This window comes from Antedon mediterranea, chromosome 5 (assembly GCF_964355755.1).
Source record: "Antedon mediterranea chromosome 5, ecAntMedi1.1, whole genome shotgun sequence".
NCBI classification, from domain to species: Eukaryota; Metazoa; Echinodermata; class Crinoidea; order Comatulida; family Antedonidae; genus Antedon; species Antedon mediterranea.
The window spans coordinates 29,213,789-29,226,749 of record NC_092674.1 but is presented as its reverse complement, the minus strand read 5'-3'; the positions used below and the strand labels follow the sequence as shown (position 1 = coordinate 29,226,749).

General features: G+C 35.6%; 3 protein-coding genes across 3 annotated transcripts; 1 reads left to right on the top strand and 2 right to left on the bottom strand.

Moving 5' to 3' along the window:
- Nucleotides 1–149: 149 nt before the first annotated feature.
- LOC140050307 (uncharacterized) lies at nt 150–4,043 on the bottom strand. Its single transcript, XM_072095436.1, has 4 exons — nt 3,976–4,043; nt 2,925–3,580; nt 1,949–2,228; nt 150–1,620 (listed from the first exon to the last, which is right to left on the bottom strand). The coding sequence occupies exons 2-4, from the start codon at nt 3,476–3,478 to the stop codon at nt 838–840; spliced, it is 1,617 nt and encodes a 538-aa protein (XP_071951537.1). The 5' UTR covers nt 3,479–3,580; nt 3,976–4,043; the 3' UTR covers nt 150–837.
- A 319-nt stretch (nt 4,044–4,362) lies between these two features.
- LOC140049420 (NAD(P)H-hydrate epimerase-like) lies at nt 4,363–6,424 on the top strand. Its single transcript, XM_072094297.1, has 5 exons — nt 4,363–4,473; nt 4,738–4,874; nt 5,047–5,266; nt 5,642–5,900; nt 6,116–6,424. Exons 1-5 carry the CDS (start codon nt 4,435–4,437, stop codon nt 6,319–6,321), a joined length of 861 nt encoding a protein of 286 aa, XP_071950398.1. The 5' UTR covers nt 4,363–4,434; the 3' UTR covers nt 6,322–6,424.
- Nucleotides 6,425–9,616: 3,192 nt separating this feature from the next.
- Nucleotides 9,617–10,835, bottom strand: LOC140049419 (adhesion G-protein coupled receptor D1-like). Its single transcript, XM_072094296.1, has 2 exons — nt 10,667–10,835; nt 9,617–10,549 (listed from the first exon to the last, which is right to left on the bottom strand). Exons 1-2 carry the CDS (start codon nt 10,758–10,760, stop codon nt 9,813–9,815), a joined length of 831 nt encoding a protein of 276 aa, XP_071950397.1. The 5' UTR covers nt 10,761–10,835; the 3' UTR covers nt 9,617–9,812.
- Nucleotides 10,836–12,961: the final 2,126 nt, after the last annotated feature.

Sequence of the window (12,961 nt, the reverse complement as noted above, 5' to 3'; positions counted from 1 at the left end):
CTTCAATTTCAATAAGGAATTCTGTATTAACTTTTCTGCATTAAAATGTACATTTATGTTGGAATTAAAGTGTTCTACCTGAAATAGAACAATTGTATTTGTTTTTGTTAAATCGAAATTAGTAATTTAAAAAAACCTGTAGGCAATATAATACAAACAAAAACTCTTAAGAAAAATTTATTTCTGAATATAAAAATACCATGGTTATATAAATATATATTGTTACTAATACTTGTATGGTAGTTGCCAACATTTCTAAATCCCTCCCTATGTATAACAAATTCTATATTTCTTATTTCTCCAAGTTGTTTTGTAACTGTGTAATTTGGTAGTAGTCACTCTCATACTGTACATTTAAAAGTAACACATGCAAATGCCAACTTTAAGTCAATGGCTACCAGATGTCTCTATGAGACGGTTATTTGAACCAGTACCAGGACTCAAGAGGAGTGTTTTCCAAAGGCTTGATGCTTCTTTCTATCCGTTTTAGTTGTATCTCCTAATCCTCCATTGAGATCCAGCCACTGGCACCAACCACAGCATTGTCATTTTTGTAATAAATTTGCAATAAAAAATACGCTACACACAAATAAATATTTTATCCTGAAATAATAGTTTTGCTGAACTGTGTAATGCTGATTAAATTATAAGGTAGATTGTCGTATGCCGATTTAATTTACTGTACGTGTGTATGGGAAAACCCACCATGTGTAGCAAGATACTGCATAATTGAATGTGTCCATTGTTGCGTTTCAGCTGTGTGAATGCAGGCTTCCATTTCAGCAGTGTGAATGCAAGCTTGCGTTTTAGCAGTGTGAATGCAAGCTTCCATTTTGCCTAATGTGAAAAAGTTAATCGTAAACTTGTATCCTTTATGTTTAACTTCCTAGGGTTTCCCTGACTCGGCGATGGAACTACATGAACAAGATCATTTGATTGGTCGATATTTCCCTGACTACCATCTACTACCGATGTCCGATTACTGGAGTACCGATAGAATTCTGTGGAGTCCTCGGGGGTGGCAGTAACCAACCTGGAGCTTGGTTGAAACTTCTTCTCCAACCATGATTCGTTAAGTTTCCCGCCATTTAAACTAAACACTGGCGACTGGTCAATATAATCTTTACTTCGGCTTGCTATACCTCGACATATTTTCAATTTGTAATGTTTGTCAGAATCGGAGTAGGCCTGAGATTTTGTACGTTGTTGTGGCTGACCAATGCACAGAGAGCCTGTAGACTCTTGGCCTGATATCCAATTCATGTCTTCGCTAAGCCTAGAATTGCTACGCTTCATTACAGACTGTCTATCAAGAATAGACATTTGTCTCATTTTTTGCGAAATTGATGCGTTCTGTGATGTCGATTTATTACTTCTGCTTACAGAACTTCGAACAGATCTGCTACGTGTTTTTACCCTATTTGATTGGTCCGTTTTTGTGTCACTGGCAAATGAGACACGACTCTGTGAACGACCGTCAAGGTTTGGTAAACTAAAACGTCCAGTTTTGCTTGATTTGTTGCTTGATCTTGCGATATGATGCTCTTTATCACCCCCACTTGCTAACTGTTTACAGGTCATAGGTTCAAAATAGACATTTCCATGGTAACCTTTCCAAGCCTATGAGTACAAAAGTATTATACATTTTTTTTTCAGAAAAACACTAAAAAGTGTTCAAGCAATATACTATAAATGGTGAAGATGAAGTGACAGTGAACGGGATTTAAACTTGGACTCTTCCATTAGGCAACTAGGGCAATAATATAAGTGAAGTTTCCATACAGATTGTAGTGGAGCTGTAGCTTGATGGTGGTTAATGCCTGCCTTCCAATCCCAAGGTCCTGCTCCACGTCCTCCCCACCCCCCTTAGTAAGCATTAATATAGATTATCCATCCTGTAATTAGCGAGTTACTTGTTGTGGGATGTCTATGAAACTGATAAAATTACCTTCAAAAAGTTTGGCTCTTGCTTAATCTGTTGACGAACATAAAAATAGCTGTTTGGATTACACGAGAAAGGTGGTTTATTGATGTGCGCCACCAAACTTGGCAGCGTAAACACAGGCACTTGACGACCACTGGTTGTCCGCATGCATTTTGGGGTTGTCTTCATTGTGGCGGAGGTGAGATAGGTTGATCCACTTTTACACCGGCAATTCATTAACATAACTGCATCTTCATAATATCTTTCTTTCATTGGTGTTCTGATACTGTGTATTTGAAAATGACTGCAAAAAAGAAAAAAATATGTTTGTTTGGTGTGTGTGGTAAGGTTACCATGGTGCAGGCAAACCGAAGAATTTGACAATAGCAACAGTTTATTTTTTAAAGCAAAAATCCATTGAATGAGACACCACAATTGGTATAAATATATACATAACAAAAGATTGTATATACTTTCTTCCCTTTCTTCAGTTTCTTCCCTGCCAAGCAGGTTGTTGCAAAACATTATTCCCTGTCATTCATGCATGACAGGGAATATAAAGTTCTTAACAACAAACAATATCTTTTGTTAGATGGATATATAATTTAAACCACTATATCATTTTGGTTGAGTAATTTTGTTTCTAAGCATATAGGCAAAATGTTTAAAGTTGTATTTTAACTTATGACTAAATATGGCTTAAAATATTTAAAATTAACTACTTTGGTCATTCTTACAGCAAAATTAAAAGAAAAAAACATATTTTTTATTAAGAGCAACATACTGAATGTCCATATGAATTTGAATACAAGAGGTGTAATGGCATTCATTTGTATTTCAGTATAGGACTTACAGCAAACTAAAGCTCTATATACACTATCAAACTAGTTGGACAAAAAAAGTGATGTGACCCAAATATGGTAGTGATATGCCCAAATATGGTAGTGATATGACATCATCATGTCCATATATGGGCACATCACATTGTTTTGTCACATACCTATCAGTCATTTCTGTAGCAGGTGTATTTACAGTAAGACCACATGAATGATTAACTTGTTCGCTAAAACCAAACTGCATCTGATCGTCTGTACTAGAGTTGATCACCTGATTGATTTCTTCATCGACCTCATCCAAGTAAACGTTGGCAGGCTCAATCGCAAAATCCACACCCTTGGCGGCGGACATCAACGTCTCTCTGTCTCCTCCTGCTAATGTTTTTGGGACGTTGATGCAACTGCCTTCTGAATGTAGTTGTCCACCACCAGTTTCTGAGTTGTCTAATTCTTGCCTCCTTGAATCACTACTTTTTACACTTTGATTAACATCATTAAATTGTTTAATATCGTCGACATTAATACTAATATTGCCACCACCAGCCCTCTGTTCCTTTTCAATTGTTGGATCACCTTTTTCCTTCGACGTTGGTGCCGTTTCTTCTTTCTTGTAATCCACCATTACTGAGGGTATGCTTATTCGTATTCTGTCATCCTCATCAGATACTCTTGATTCTACCTCATACTTGTCATCAGCTTTACATGTTTGTTCTTCCATTATTATTTTTCAGTGATCTGAATTTTCTTATCTTTAATTTGTAGCTGATTTCTAAAGTTCAAATTTTCCATTTTTTATCAAATCTCTTGATAGTGTTGATTCCTTGAAAAAAAAAGTTTACATTACACATTATCACCTAAGAATATACCAGTATTTAATTTTATTAATATACTAAATCAAATATTGTTAGGAATTCATTGTAGAGCTCTAAATAACGAAATAACTTCAAAATCCAAATTCAATCCAAATTTGGTTGGACACGTGGCTAATGGTTCAGGCCTGGCTATCCCTGGGAAACTACAAACTTACAAAGCGTTGAATCTGAGTAAGTTCAGACTTTTGTGTAAGAGAAACTTATTAGCCTACCTAAGACAGTTGCTATAACAAACAAACGGTCGCTATAGGACTACAGCTCTTTCGTAGGCTAAATTCACAATCTATCTGTTCTTTAGTTTATCTGCACACTAGTTTAAATTTGTTCTTTTTAGAATACTTACTAAAACACATGAAAACCTGGCTGAATCAAACTTTAAGTCGTTTGCACTGTTTTTAGCCGCGACACGGTCACACACGTTGATTGCATAATCTCCATAGCAACAGCTAAATCAACATAAAGTTTAAAGAATGTACAGTATAGTACACGGTTTAGAATAGCTACAGTGTAAATATAGGCCTTTTATAAGAAGTATAATAGGCCTATTTAGTATCCACCAGTATCTATACATTTAAATGAAGGAAAGTTAAGAAATTTTGTGATCAATTTTTAATTAATTTTAGATATCACTTTTGCATGGTTAGTACTTGGAGGTCCATGGTTAGTAGAGACATATAAAGTCGTTTATAAATTTATGCGGTTAATGCGTGCCATACATACTTCGATAAGAGTAATAATTCGTCGTGGTCGCTAAAGTCTATTGGGTTTTAAAGTCGAAAAATAATGATTTTTATTTAATTTTATGGCTGCTTTTCTGACGAAACTATATAGGCCTAGTTTGGTTGGTTTACACCTATTACAGTTTAATTGAAATGCCTTAATAATCAAACACGTAGGCCTGGTAGTAGATATAATAGTACGAAGGCTGGTATGATAGGGAAATCTATGAGGCTGTGGCTATCGCTGCCATTTTACTTTGATATTGCAACCGAGTCGGTTCGGCCTATGTAGTATATGGGACGCCAAAAGAGAAATAATTATAATAAACCCACATGTAGTTTAACTGCATTATCAATTTAGCTAATCACTAAAACATCTTTTTCAGACTCTTGTCTCCAGAAAATATTTCAGAAATTCATTGACAACATTTAGAAGAATTTTTCCAAAGATAGTTTGTCAGCAACAATTTTTAAATACTTCATCCACCACTATGGCAACATCTAAGACTTTAAAACTTCTGAGGTATGTAACTTTTTTTGGTCAAATTTATCAAACCTGCTTGATCAAAAAATCATAAAGTTTTATAAATATTTAATAATTAATTGTGAGCCATCTCATTTTAGTTTACTAGTGACTTAATTACACTAGATTGTTTTACGATAATATTGTATTATAATTTATTTTATTTATTTAGTCAAGATGAAGCGACTGAAATTGACCAGCTACTGTTTAACGAATACAAATTCAGTGTTGATCAGCTGATGGAACTAGCTGGATTGAGTTGCGCAACAGCAATCGCCCAAGCATATCCCCTAAACACGTCAATTACAAATGGTCGCAACGTTTTGATTTGCTGTGGACCCGGAAATAATGGTGGTGACGGACTAGTGTGTGCACGCCATTTAAAACTATTTGTAAGTTACTTATAAGATAATTACTTTAATTTACTCCAAACAATTATTTATTTATCATTTATATATTCTAAATTACCAGGTGGCCCAATCAGTCAACAAAAACACTGGTCTCCACTGGGACCCTGGGAGAGAATTATAAATGTCACAGTCAAAAAACAGTATTAATGACTAAAGCTATCTCTTTAATGTTACTTTATGTGACAAAAAATGATATGTGCCGATATGGAGATGATGTCACTACCATATTTAAGCATATCACTATAATATTTAGGCATATCATTTTTTTTGTCAAACTAGTTTTATAGAGTAGTGTAGACAGGTAAGTTACTTTTGAAAACATTTTAATTGCTTGGAAAATCTATTGTTGTTTTGTAGGGTTATCGTCCGACAATATTTTACCCCAAACGACCATCAAGAGAGCTTTTCCAAAACCTGACCACACAGTGCTCTATGATGGACATCCCATTTGTATCCAGCCTTCCACAGTCAGATGACATGAATAAGACCTACATGTTCATAGTAGATGCAATTTTCGGGTTCAGTTTCAAAGGTGAAGTGAGGGCGCCCTTTAAGGATGTTTTAGATACCTTGAAGACGGTGACGATACCAATATGTAGCATTGATGTACCATCAGGTAAGATTGTAAAAAAAAAAGCTGGGCCTATGTGTCGTCTTGTCTCAGCATTGTGTCATGGGATTGTGAGAAGGGAGGAGGGAGGTGTTGAAACAGTGCAGTCTGGAAATATGATTTGCTGAACCCACCCCCATACAAACAATTACAATTAATTCGTTTTTCCCTTATTTCAAATTCATGCATTCAAAAAATAATTACCTCATTCCTTTTTTTAGGTTGGGATGTTGAGAATGGAAATCCAGATGGTCTCCAACCAGAATTTCTCATCTCTTTAACCGCTCCGAAAAAGTGTGCCGAGTTATTTAAAGGAAGACATCACTACCTTGGTGGACGATTTGTACCGGATTCTCTTGCAAACAGGTATCAGCTCAATCTACCAGATTACACAGGGACCGAATGTTGCATCAATATTACTAACTAAATTTAGAATTATTTAATAATATTTACTTTATTTAAGTTTAAATGTTGTTGTAAGTACCTCCAGATTTGTGGGTGCGATTGATTTTTTTAAATAGAAAAACAATAACACAATAATAATTACATCATGTCTTTATGATATAGATCGATTTATTTCTTTTTCTAAACAACTCAAAATCAGAAGAAACAGAAAATTCCTACAAATATGTAGAAATTACATTTTATATTATTTCTCAAGTTAATTACTATCAAGATATTGTTGTTTTCATTGATTACAAATATTTGATAATTTTCAGTAATTATTTACTATTAATGTTTACTATTTCTACAAAATTCGAAATTAATCAGTAACAACTTGTTTTAGGCCATTTGTTTTGGAAACCTTTCATTGGTGAAGGCTTCTGCAATCTCATGATCCTCTAGGCGTTGGTAATATATTTTCAAATCTGAAAAGCCAGAGGTTCCAAAATAATTGTTCACGTTGTTAGGTCGACCAATCATTAGTCTTGTGTATTGGTAAAGATTAGTTGATTGCGGAGTTCCAAATTTATGCTGTGCTTGCAGTTGGCCATCTATAAAAACTCGGAGACCATGGTACTCACTCCATGTAAAAGCTAAATGTGCCCATCGGCCGTTTGGTGGAAGTGCCGAGGTTTCTGCTTTCCAGCTGTGGTTTAGATCTTTAAGATATACTGTGAGTACGAACGTATCACCATACGATTCAAAATTCCTGCTTCCCAAAATGGATATACCGCGGCTGGATCCCGTCTGTCCCCCAGAACTGACGTAGAACGTTCGGCCATTGAGGCTTGTATCAATCTTGAGCCAAACACTGACTGTTAAACCTCTTTTGCAAAATTCTAAACGGGTCAAACAAGTGTTGGCGAATTCTCCAAAGTCTATGCTATCTGAGTGAGCTCGGTCTAGGTACACGGCGCAGTTGCCATTGGGACCGTCTACAGTTGGCAAAGATCTTGATTTGATACCAGTTGGACTAACGTCTGTTTCTGGGAGCTCTTCTTGGCTGCAGCTGCCGCCGCAGATAGTGTCGTCCTCTGGACACCCAAGTTTCCAGTGATGGTAAGGAAGGATTTCTGTAAAACAGAAAATTATCAAGGAACTTCGCTTGTAAAAAGCAGTTTTAAAACGTATAAGCTTATCATGAGATCTCTAGAATTGGCGTTTTTTTTCACTACACAGCACGTGCTCTAAAATGATGGAAACAATGTGGCCTTTCGGTTTTAAGACAATAATAAATTAATTGAAATAAACTTCAGACTTACGTGGTCGATAGCCCTGTGAAACTTGACAACCGTTTACATGGGCACTACTGAAATAGACAGCGGCGAGGAGCAACACATACCCAGGTATCATTTTGTTTTACACCGTAGGAACAGCAGTCACGGAAAGCAATGGTTGAACGTTTCCAATCATGATACTTTATATAGCATAGCATCAATAATGTTAAGGCGTGGCATGGAAAGGGTTTTATTTACTGGAAGTATTTAACGTTAACTAATGTATCTCTAATCTATTGAATAAACAGTTCGTTTTAACGATGGTGATATATGTCGCTATTGGCCTAATCAGGAATATGTAAAGTTATATAATTATATATTATAGTTTTATTTCCTTAATAAACAAGGCCATGCATGGCTGCAGTAGTCTCGTGCTAAAGCATGGATTAAGGAATGGAAGGATATGCATCAGTTCGAGATCAAAGCTTCCATGACTCTAACCGAGAGACCGCGGACCGTCCACAATGTTACAAAATAAACACAGTTTAATTAACCGTCGTTAATATACAAGTCGCGTGCCTAATAATTGTTTACTGCTCATGCTCAACAACCTTTATGTTTGTTAAGCTTTCGCGCGCTCTTATCGTTTGATGTCACCGTCGATTCATATCCTTCTATTTCTGAATTCCTTCTATCATTCTATTCCTTAATCAACTCAAGTTGGTGTTTACCGACCAACCGACTAACCGACCGACATCGTAAGCTGTAGAGTCGCGTTGCACGAGACTAAAAAGACAAATAGAATGAGATTGGTCTATGTACACGGCGTAATTGTTATTTTTGGCAAAGATATGCTGATTTGATACCAACTGAAATTTCTTCTTAACTGCAGCTGTCTCCACAAATAGTCACGTCTCTTTGACACGCCCATCAAGTTTCTAGTGTTCGTGGGGAAGACTCTTATCTGTAACACAAGAGAGTATACTAACGGAACTGAATCAGGATGAGATATGAACAGTGATAGTTTACTGGGGAACAAAGTCAAACTAATTTCCTGGTTTACTTAAAAGGATAATGTTATATTAACAATAAAATACCAAAATATTATATTCACAAACGACGCTGATTCTTTTTTTCAACGCTATGAGTTTTCACTCTTAGTTTTATTTATTTATCCTTGTTGTATTACCGCTGAGTTTCCCGCCATCGTCGTGTTATTTGGTATGTGTCACTGCTGAATCTACCAGATTACCCAGGGACTGAATGTTGCATCACGAGCACCACTCATTGCTAAAGTCCAGAAACTTCAAAATAGAGCTAAAAGAGTTATTTTGAAAGTTCACCCTCATACCCCATCCCACCTTATTGATAACACCCTTTCCATCTCATCCGTTTCTCAACGTTATCAGTTTCAACTTGGTTGTCTCGCCTATCGGGCTTCCATCAATACCATTCCGGATTACATCAGTCGCATGTTAACCAGGACTCAGCCCGGAGGTCGACCAACTACCAGATCCATCTCTAATTGTAATTATATTGTTCCTCGACCTTCATTAGAGATTTTTAAACAATGTTTCAGTTATAAAGCGCCTATGTATTTTAATATGATTCCTAAAATCATTCGACAATCTGAAAATATTATTTCCTTTAAACGTGAACTTAAAGAATTTATTTCCAGCTAATATTGTTCGTATTTTATATATATATATTTTATCTGTCAACGATTTTAACTTTTATATGAATTTTATAACCATTGTAAATTTTTAGGCCTATTTTATGTCATTTGAATATTCAATATTTTATGTGTTTTACTGTATGTATGTTTTATTGAGGGCCCTAAATGATCAGTTCCATTAGGAACTGGATAGGCTACCCTCAGTAAAGATGGTAATAAATAAATAAATAAATCAATCAATATTATTAACTAAATTAAGAATTGATTAATAACATTTACTTTATTTAAGTTTAAATGTGTTTGTAAGTACCTTCAGATTTGTGGGTGCGATTGATTTTTTTAAATAGAAAAACAATAACACAATAATAATTACATCATGTCTTTATGATATAGATCGATTTATTCTTTTTCTAAACAACTCAAAATCAGAAGAAACAGAAAATTACTGCAAAATTATATTTTATATTATTTCTCAAGTTATTACTATAAAGATATTATTGTTTTATTGATAATTTTCAGTAATTATCACTATTAATGTTTACTATTTCTACAAAATTTGAAATTAAGCAATAACAACTTGTTTTAGGCCAATTTTTTTGGAAACCTTTCATTGGTGAAGGCTTCTGCAATCTCATGATCCTCTAGGCGTTGGTAATATATTTTCAAATCTGAAAAGCCAGAGCTTCCAAAATAATTGCTCACGCTGTTAGGTCGACCAATCATTAGTCTTGTGTATTGGTAAAGATTAGTTGTTAGCGGAGTTCCAAATTTATGCTGCGCTTGCAGTTGGCCGTCTATAAAAACTCGGAGACCATGGTACTCACTCCATGTAAAAGCTATATGTGCCCATCGACCATTTGATGGAAGTGCCGATGTATCTGCTTCCCAGATGTGGTTTAGATCCCTAAGATGTACTGTGAGTACAAACGTATCACCATACGATTCAACATTCCTGCTTCCCAAAATGGAGATACCGCGGCTGACTGTCGTCTGTCCACCAGAACTGACGTAGTAAGTTCGCCCATTGAGGCTAGTATCAATCTTGAGCCAAACACTGACGGTTAAACCTCTTTTGCAAAGTTCTAAACGGGTCAAACAAGTGTTGGCGAATTCTCCAAAGTCTATGCTATCTGAGTGAGCTCGGTCTAGGTACACGGCGCAGTTGCCATTTGGACCGTCTACAGTTGGCAAAGATCTTGACTTGATACCAGTTGGACTGACGTCTGTTTCTGGAAGCTCTTCTTGGCTGCAGCTGCCGCCGCAGATAGTCTCGTCCTCTGGACACCCATCAAGTTTCCAATGATGGTAAGGAAGAATTTCTGTAAAACAACACACGATTTAATCAGGAACTTTAAGTTCATCAGGATTTGCTTATTTGCTAATAATGATTGAAAAATTCAGTCTTACATTATGAGATAACCTTAACACGTACTTACGTGGACGATAGCATTGTGAATCTTGGCAACCGTTCACACTGCTGAAATAGACAGCGGCAAGGAGCAATAGCACTATATATCTTCCAGATTTCATCTTGCCGTACGTTATAGTACAGGCCTACAGTAGGAACAATAGTCAATATTCACACTAGATGAAGGTTCTCAAGCATGACCTTTTATATACCATAGCATCAAGGATGTTATGGTGTGACATGGAAATGAGTTTATTTAGTGGAAGTAGTAGCTATTTCCTTTCTAATATATTAGTGGATAGACTGACTGTACAGTTCCTTTTAACGATAAGGTTAACTGTATTTTCGTAATCCGGAATATGATTTGATTTGATTTGAATTTATTTGGAAAATCATCATAAAAAATACATACAAAGTGATAACATAAATTACGGACATTACAAATAATACATTTATAAAAGATTTTCCAGGATAGCCCAAAAAGCTTATCAGCTTATTTCCATTGGGATCCTTTTACAATCTAAAATAAAAAATATAAACATTACAAAGTATAGCATTAAACACGTAAATATAACAAAAACAATAATATTATGCAAAGTTAATACTGTGTAAATGTAGTTTTATTTCATTATTAAAATAAACTAATAATATCCATAGAGCTTTAAATATTTAAATGTGAACATAGCGATGGACTATCGAATATGACTACTATACATCAATCGGCTATCATACGCCTATTTAAAGTCACTCCTTAGCTAAGTCACACCTCACTCTACGCATGCGTTTTTCGAAAATATCCCATAATAATGATTTCGTTGCGAGATTTACCGTATCTTATTGCCATTATAAATATTAATTTTAATTAATTTTATAAAAATGGGACATTCTGTAAATAAATATCAATAACGAAAGGTATCCTGTATATCTTGTGTGCACACTAGTGAGTGCTCTATTGAAATGTAGCCTATATGTACCCAGTATAAATTTAGCAGAAAAAAAATGTGGATGAAAAATGTTTTTTATTTCATCACAATTGGATGACGGAAAAGTAATTTTTTCGACCGTAGTTTTAATTATTATTAGATATGTATTTTGTTTATTTTGGACTCTTATGTTGTTCTAGAAATGCTTAAAGCTAATTAAAGTTACGTAATCCAAACATGTTGTTTTTAATAATAATATGTGTGGCTAGACCGCGGACTCGGATTTTTATAGATTTATTGTTGTGGTGCTTAGGATATCTACGTCAAGTCAATCACTGAACCTAATCGAACTCAAACCGCGGTTCCTGCCGTGGAAAAGGCCCCTGGTTTAGCACTCCTTGGGGGACCTCCAATGCTGCATTGCATTTGGACTGTTCAGTCTGAGGCCCCTTGGTTTAGCCAGTGAGCGCTCATATCTGTGACACCACTGGCTTTGGCGGCAAGATACATTGATCTCATATACAAATCCTCTCTCATTTAACCATGACGAAGGAGATGTTGTATAAGCCTACAGTCTGTTCCATACTACATTAGCCTAGTATCTCCGTTAATTAGATCAAACAACAAACATGGTTGCTTCTGTCTTTTGTATTAGATCAATTTATTACAGGAGAAAATGTAACAAAAAAGTACGTGGAAACGTAGAAACCTTTAAACTATTTTATCAAGAAGAAAAGGTTTTAAATCAACCAAGAATAATATGTTATAATGGTTACTATTGATTTGTTATTTAATTAATTCATGATTTATAAAAAGGTCAAAATTGACCATCAACCACAACATCTTGGTTTAGGCGACAGTTTTAAGAAGGCTTTCATTGGTGAAGGCTTCTGCAATCTCATGATCCTCTAGGCGTTGGTAATATATTTTCAAATCTGAAAAGCCAGAGGTTCCAAAATAATTCTTCTCACTGTTCGGTCGACCAATCGTTAGTCTTGTGTATTGGTTGATATCATTATTTGGTGTTTCAGTTCCGAATTTATCCAGCGCTAGTGCTTGTCCGTCGATAAAGACTCGGAGACCATGGCGATGACTCCATGTAAAAGCTACATGTGTCCACCGACCATTTCGTTTGAGTTCGGAAGTATTTGCTTCCCAATTGTGGTTTAGATCTTTAAGACGTACTGTGAGAACGAATCTATCACGAACCGATTCGAAATTCCTGCTTCCGAAAATGGATATACCGTGACTTGCTGTCGATTTCACGCCAGAACTGACGTAGTACATCCGGCCATTGAGGCTCGTATCAATCTTGAGCCATACACTGACGGTTAAACCTCTCTTGAAAAGTTCTAAGCGGGTCAATCAAGTGTTGCCGAATTCCCCGAAGTCAAGTGCAT

What these genes read in the sequence shown, in the direction of transcription:
- LOC140050307 (XM_072095436.1), bottom strand. Translation starts at nt 3,478, where the DNA reads ATGGAAGAACAAACATGTAAAGCTGATGACAAGTATGAGGTAGAATCA. An exon ending in GCTACAGAAATGACTGATAG is followed by an intron (nt 2,229 to 2,924) that starts GTATGTGACAAA and finishes TCTTTTTTGCAG; the next exon opens with TCATTTTCAAATACACAGTA. An exon ending in AAGAGCCAAACTTTTTGAAG is followed by an intron (nt 1,621 to 1,948) that starts GTAATTTTATCA and finishes TTGTACTCATAG; the next exon opens with GCTTGGAAAGGTTACCATGG.
- LOC140049420 (XM_072094297.1), top strand. Translation starts at nt 4,435, where the DNA reads ATGGCTGCTTTTCTGACGAAACTATATAGGCCTAGTTTG. An exon ending in AACTATATAGGCCTAGTTTG is followed by an intron (nt 4,474 to 4,737) that starts GTTGGTTTACAC and finishes CATCTTTTTCAG; the next exon opens with ACTCTTGTCTCCAGAAAATA. An exon ending in CACGCCATTTAAAACTATTT is followed by an intron (nt 5,267 to 5,641) that starts GTAAGTTACTTA and finishes GTTGTTTTGTAG; the next exon opens with GGTTATCGTCCGACAATATT.
- LOC140049419 (XM_072094296.1), bottom strand. Translation starts at nt 10,760, where the DNA reads ATGAAATCTGGAAGATATATAGTGCTATTGCTCCTTGCCGCTGTCTAT. An exon ending in TTCACAATGCTATCGTCCAC is followed by an intron (nt 10,550 to 10,666) that starts GTAAGTACGTGT and finishes GTTGTTTTACAG; the next exon opens with AAATTCTTCCTTACCATCAT.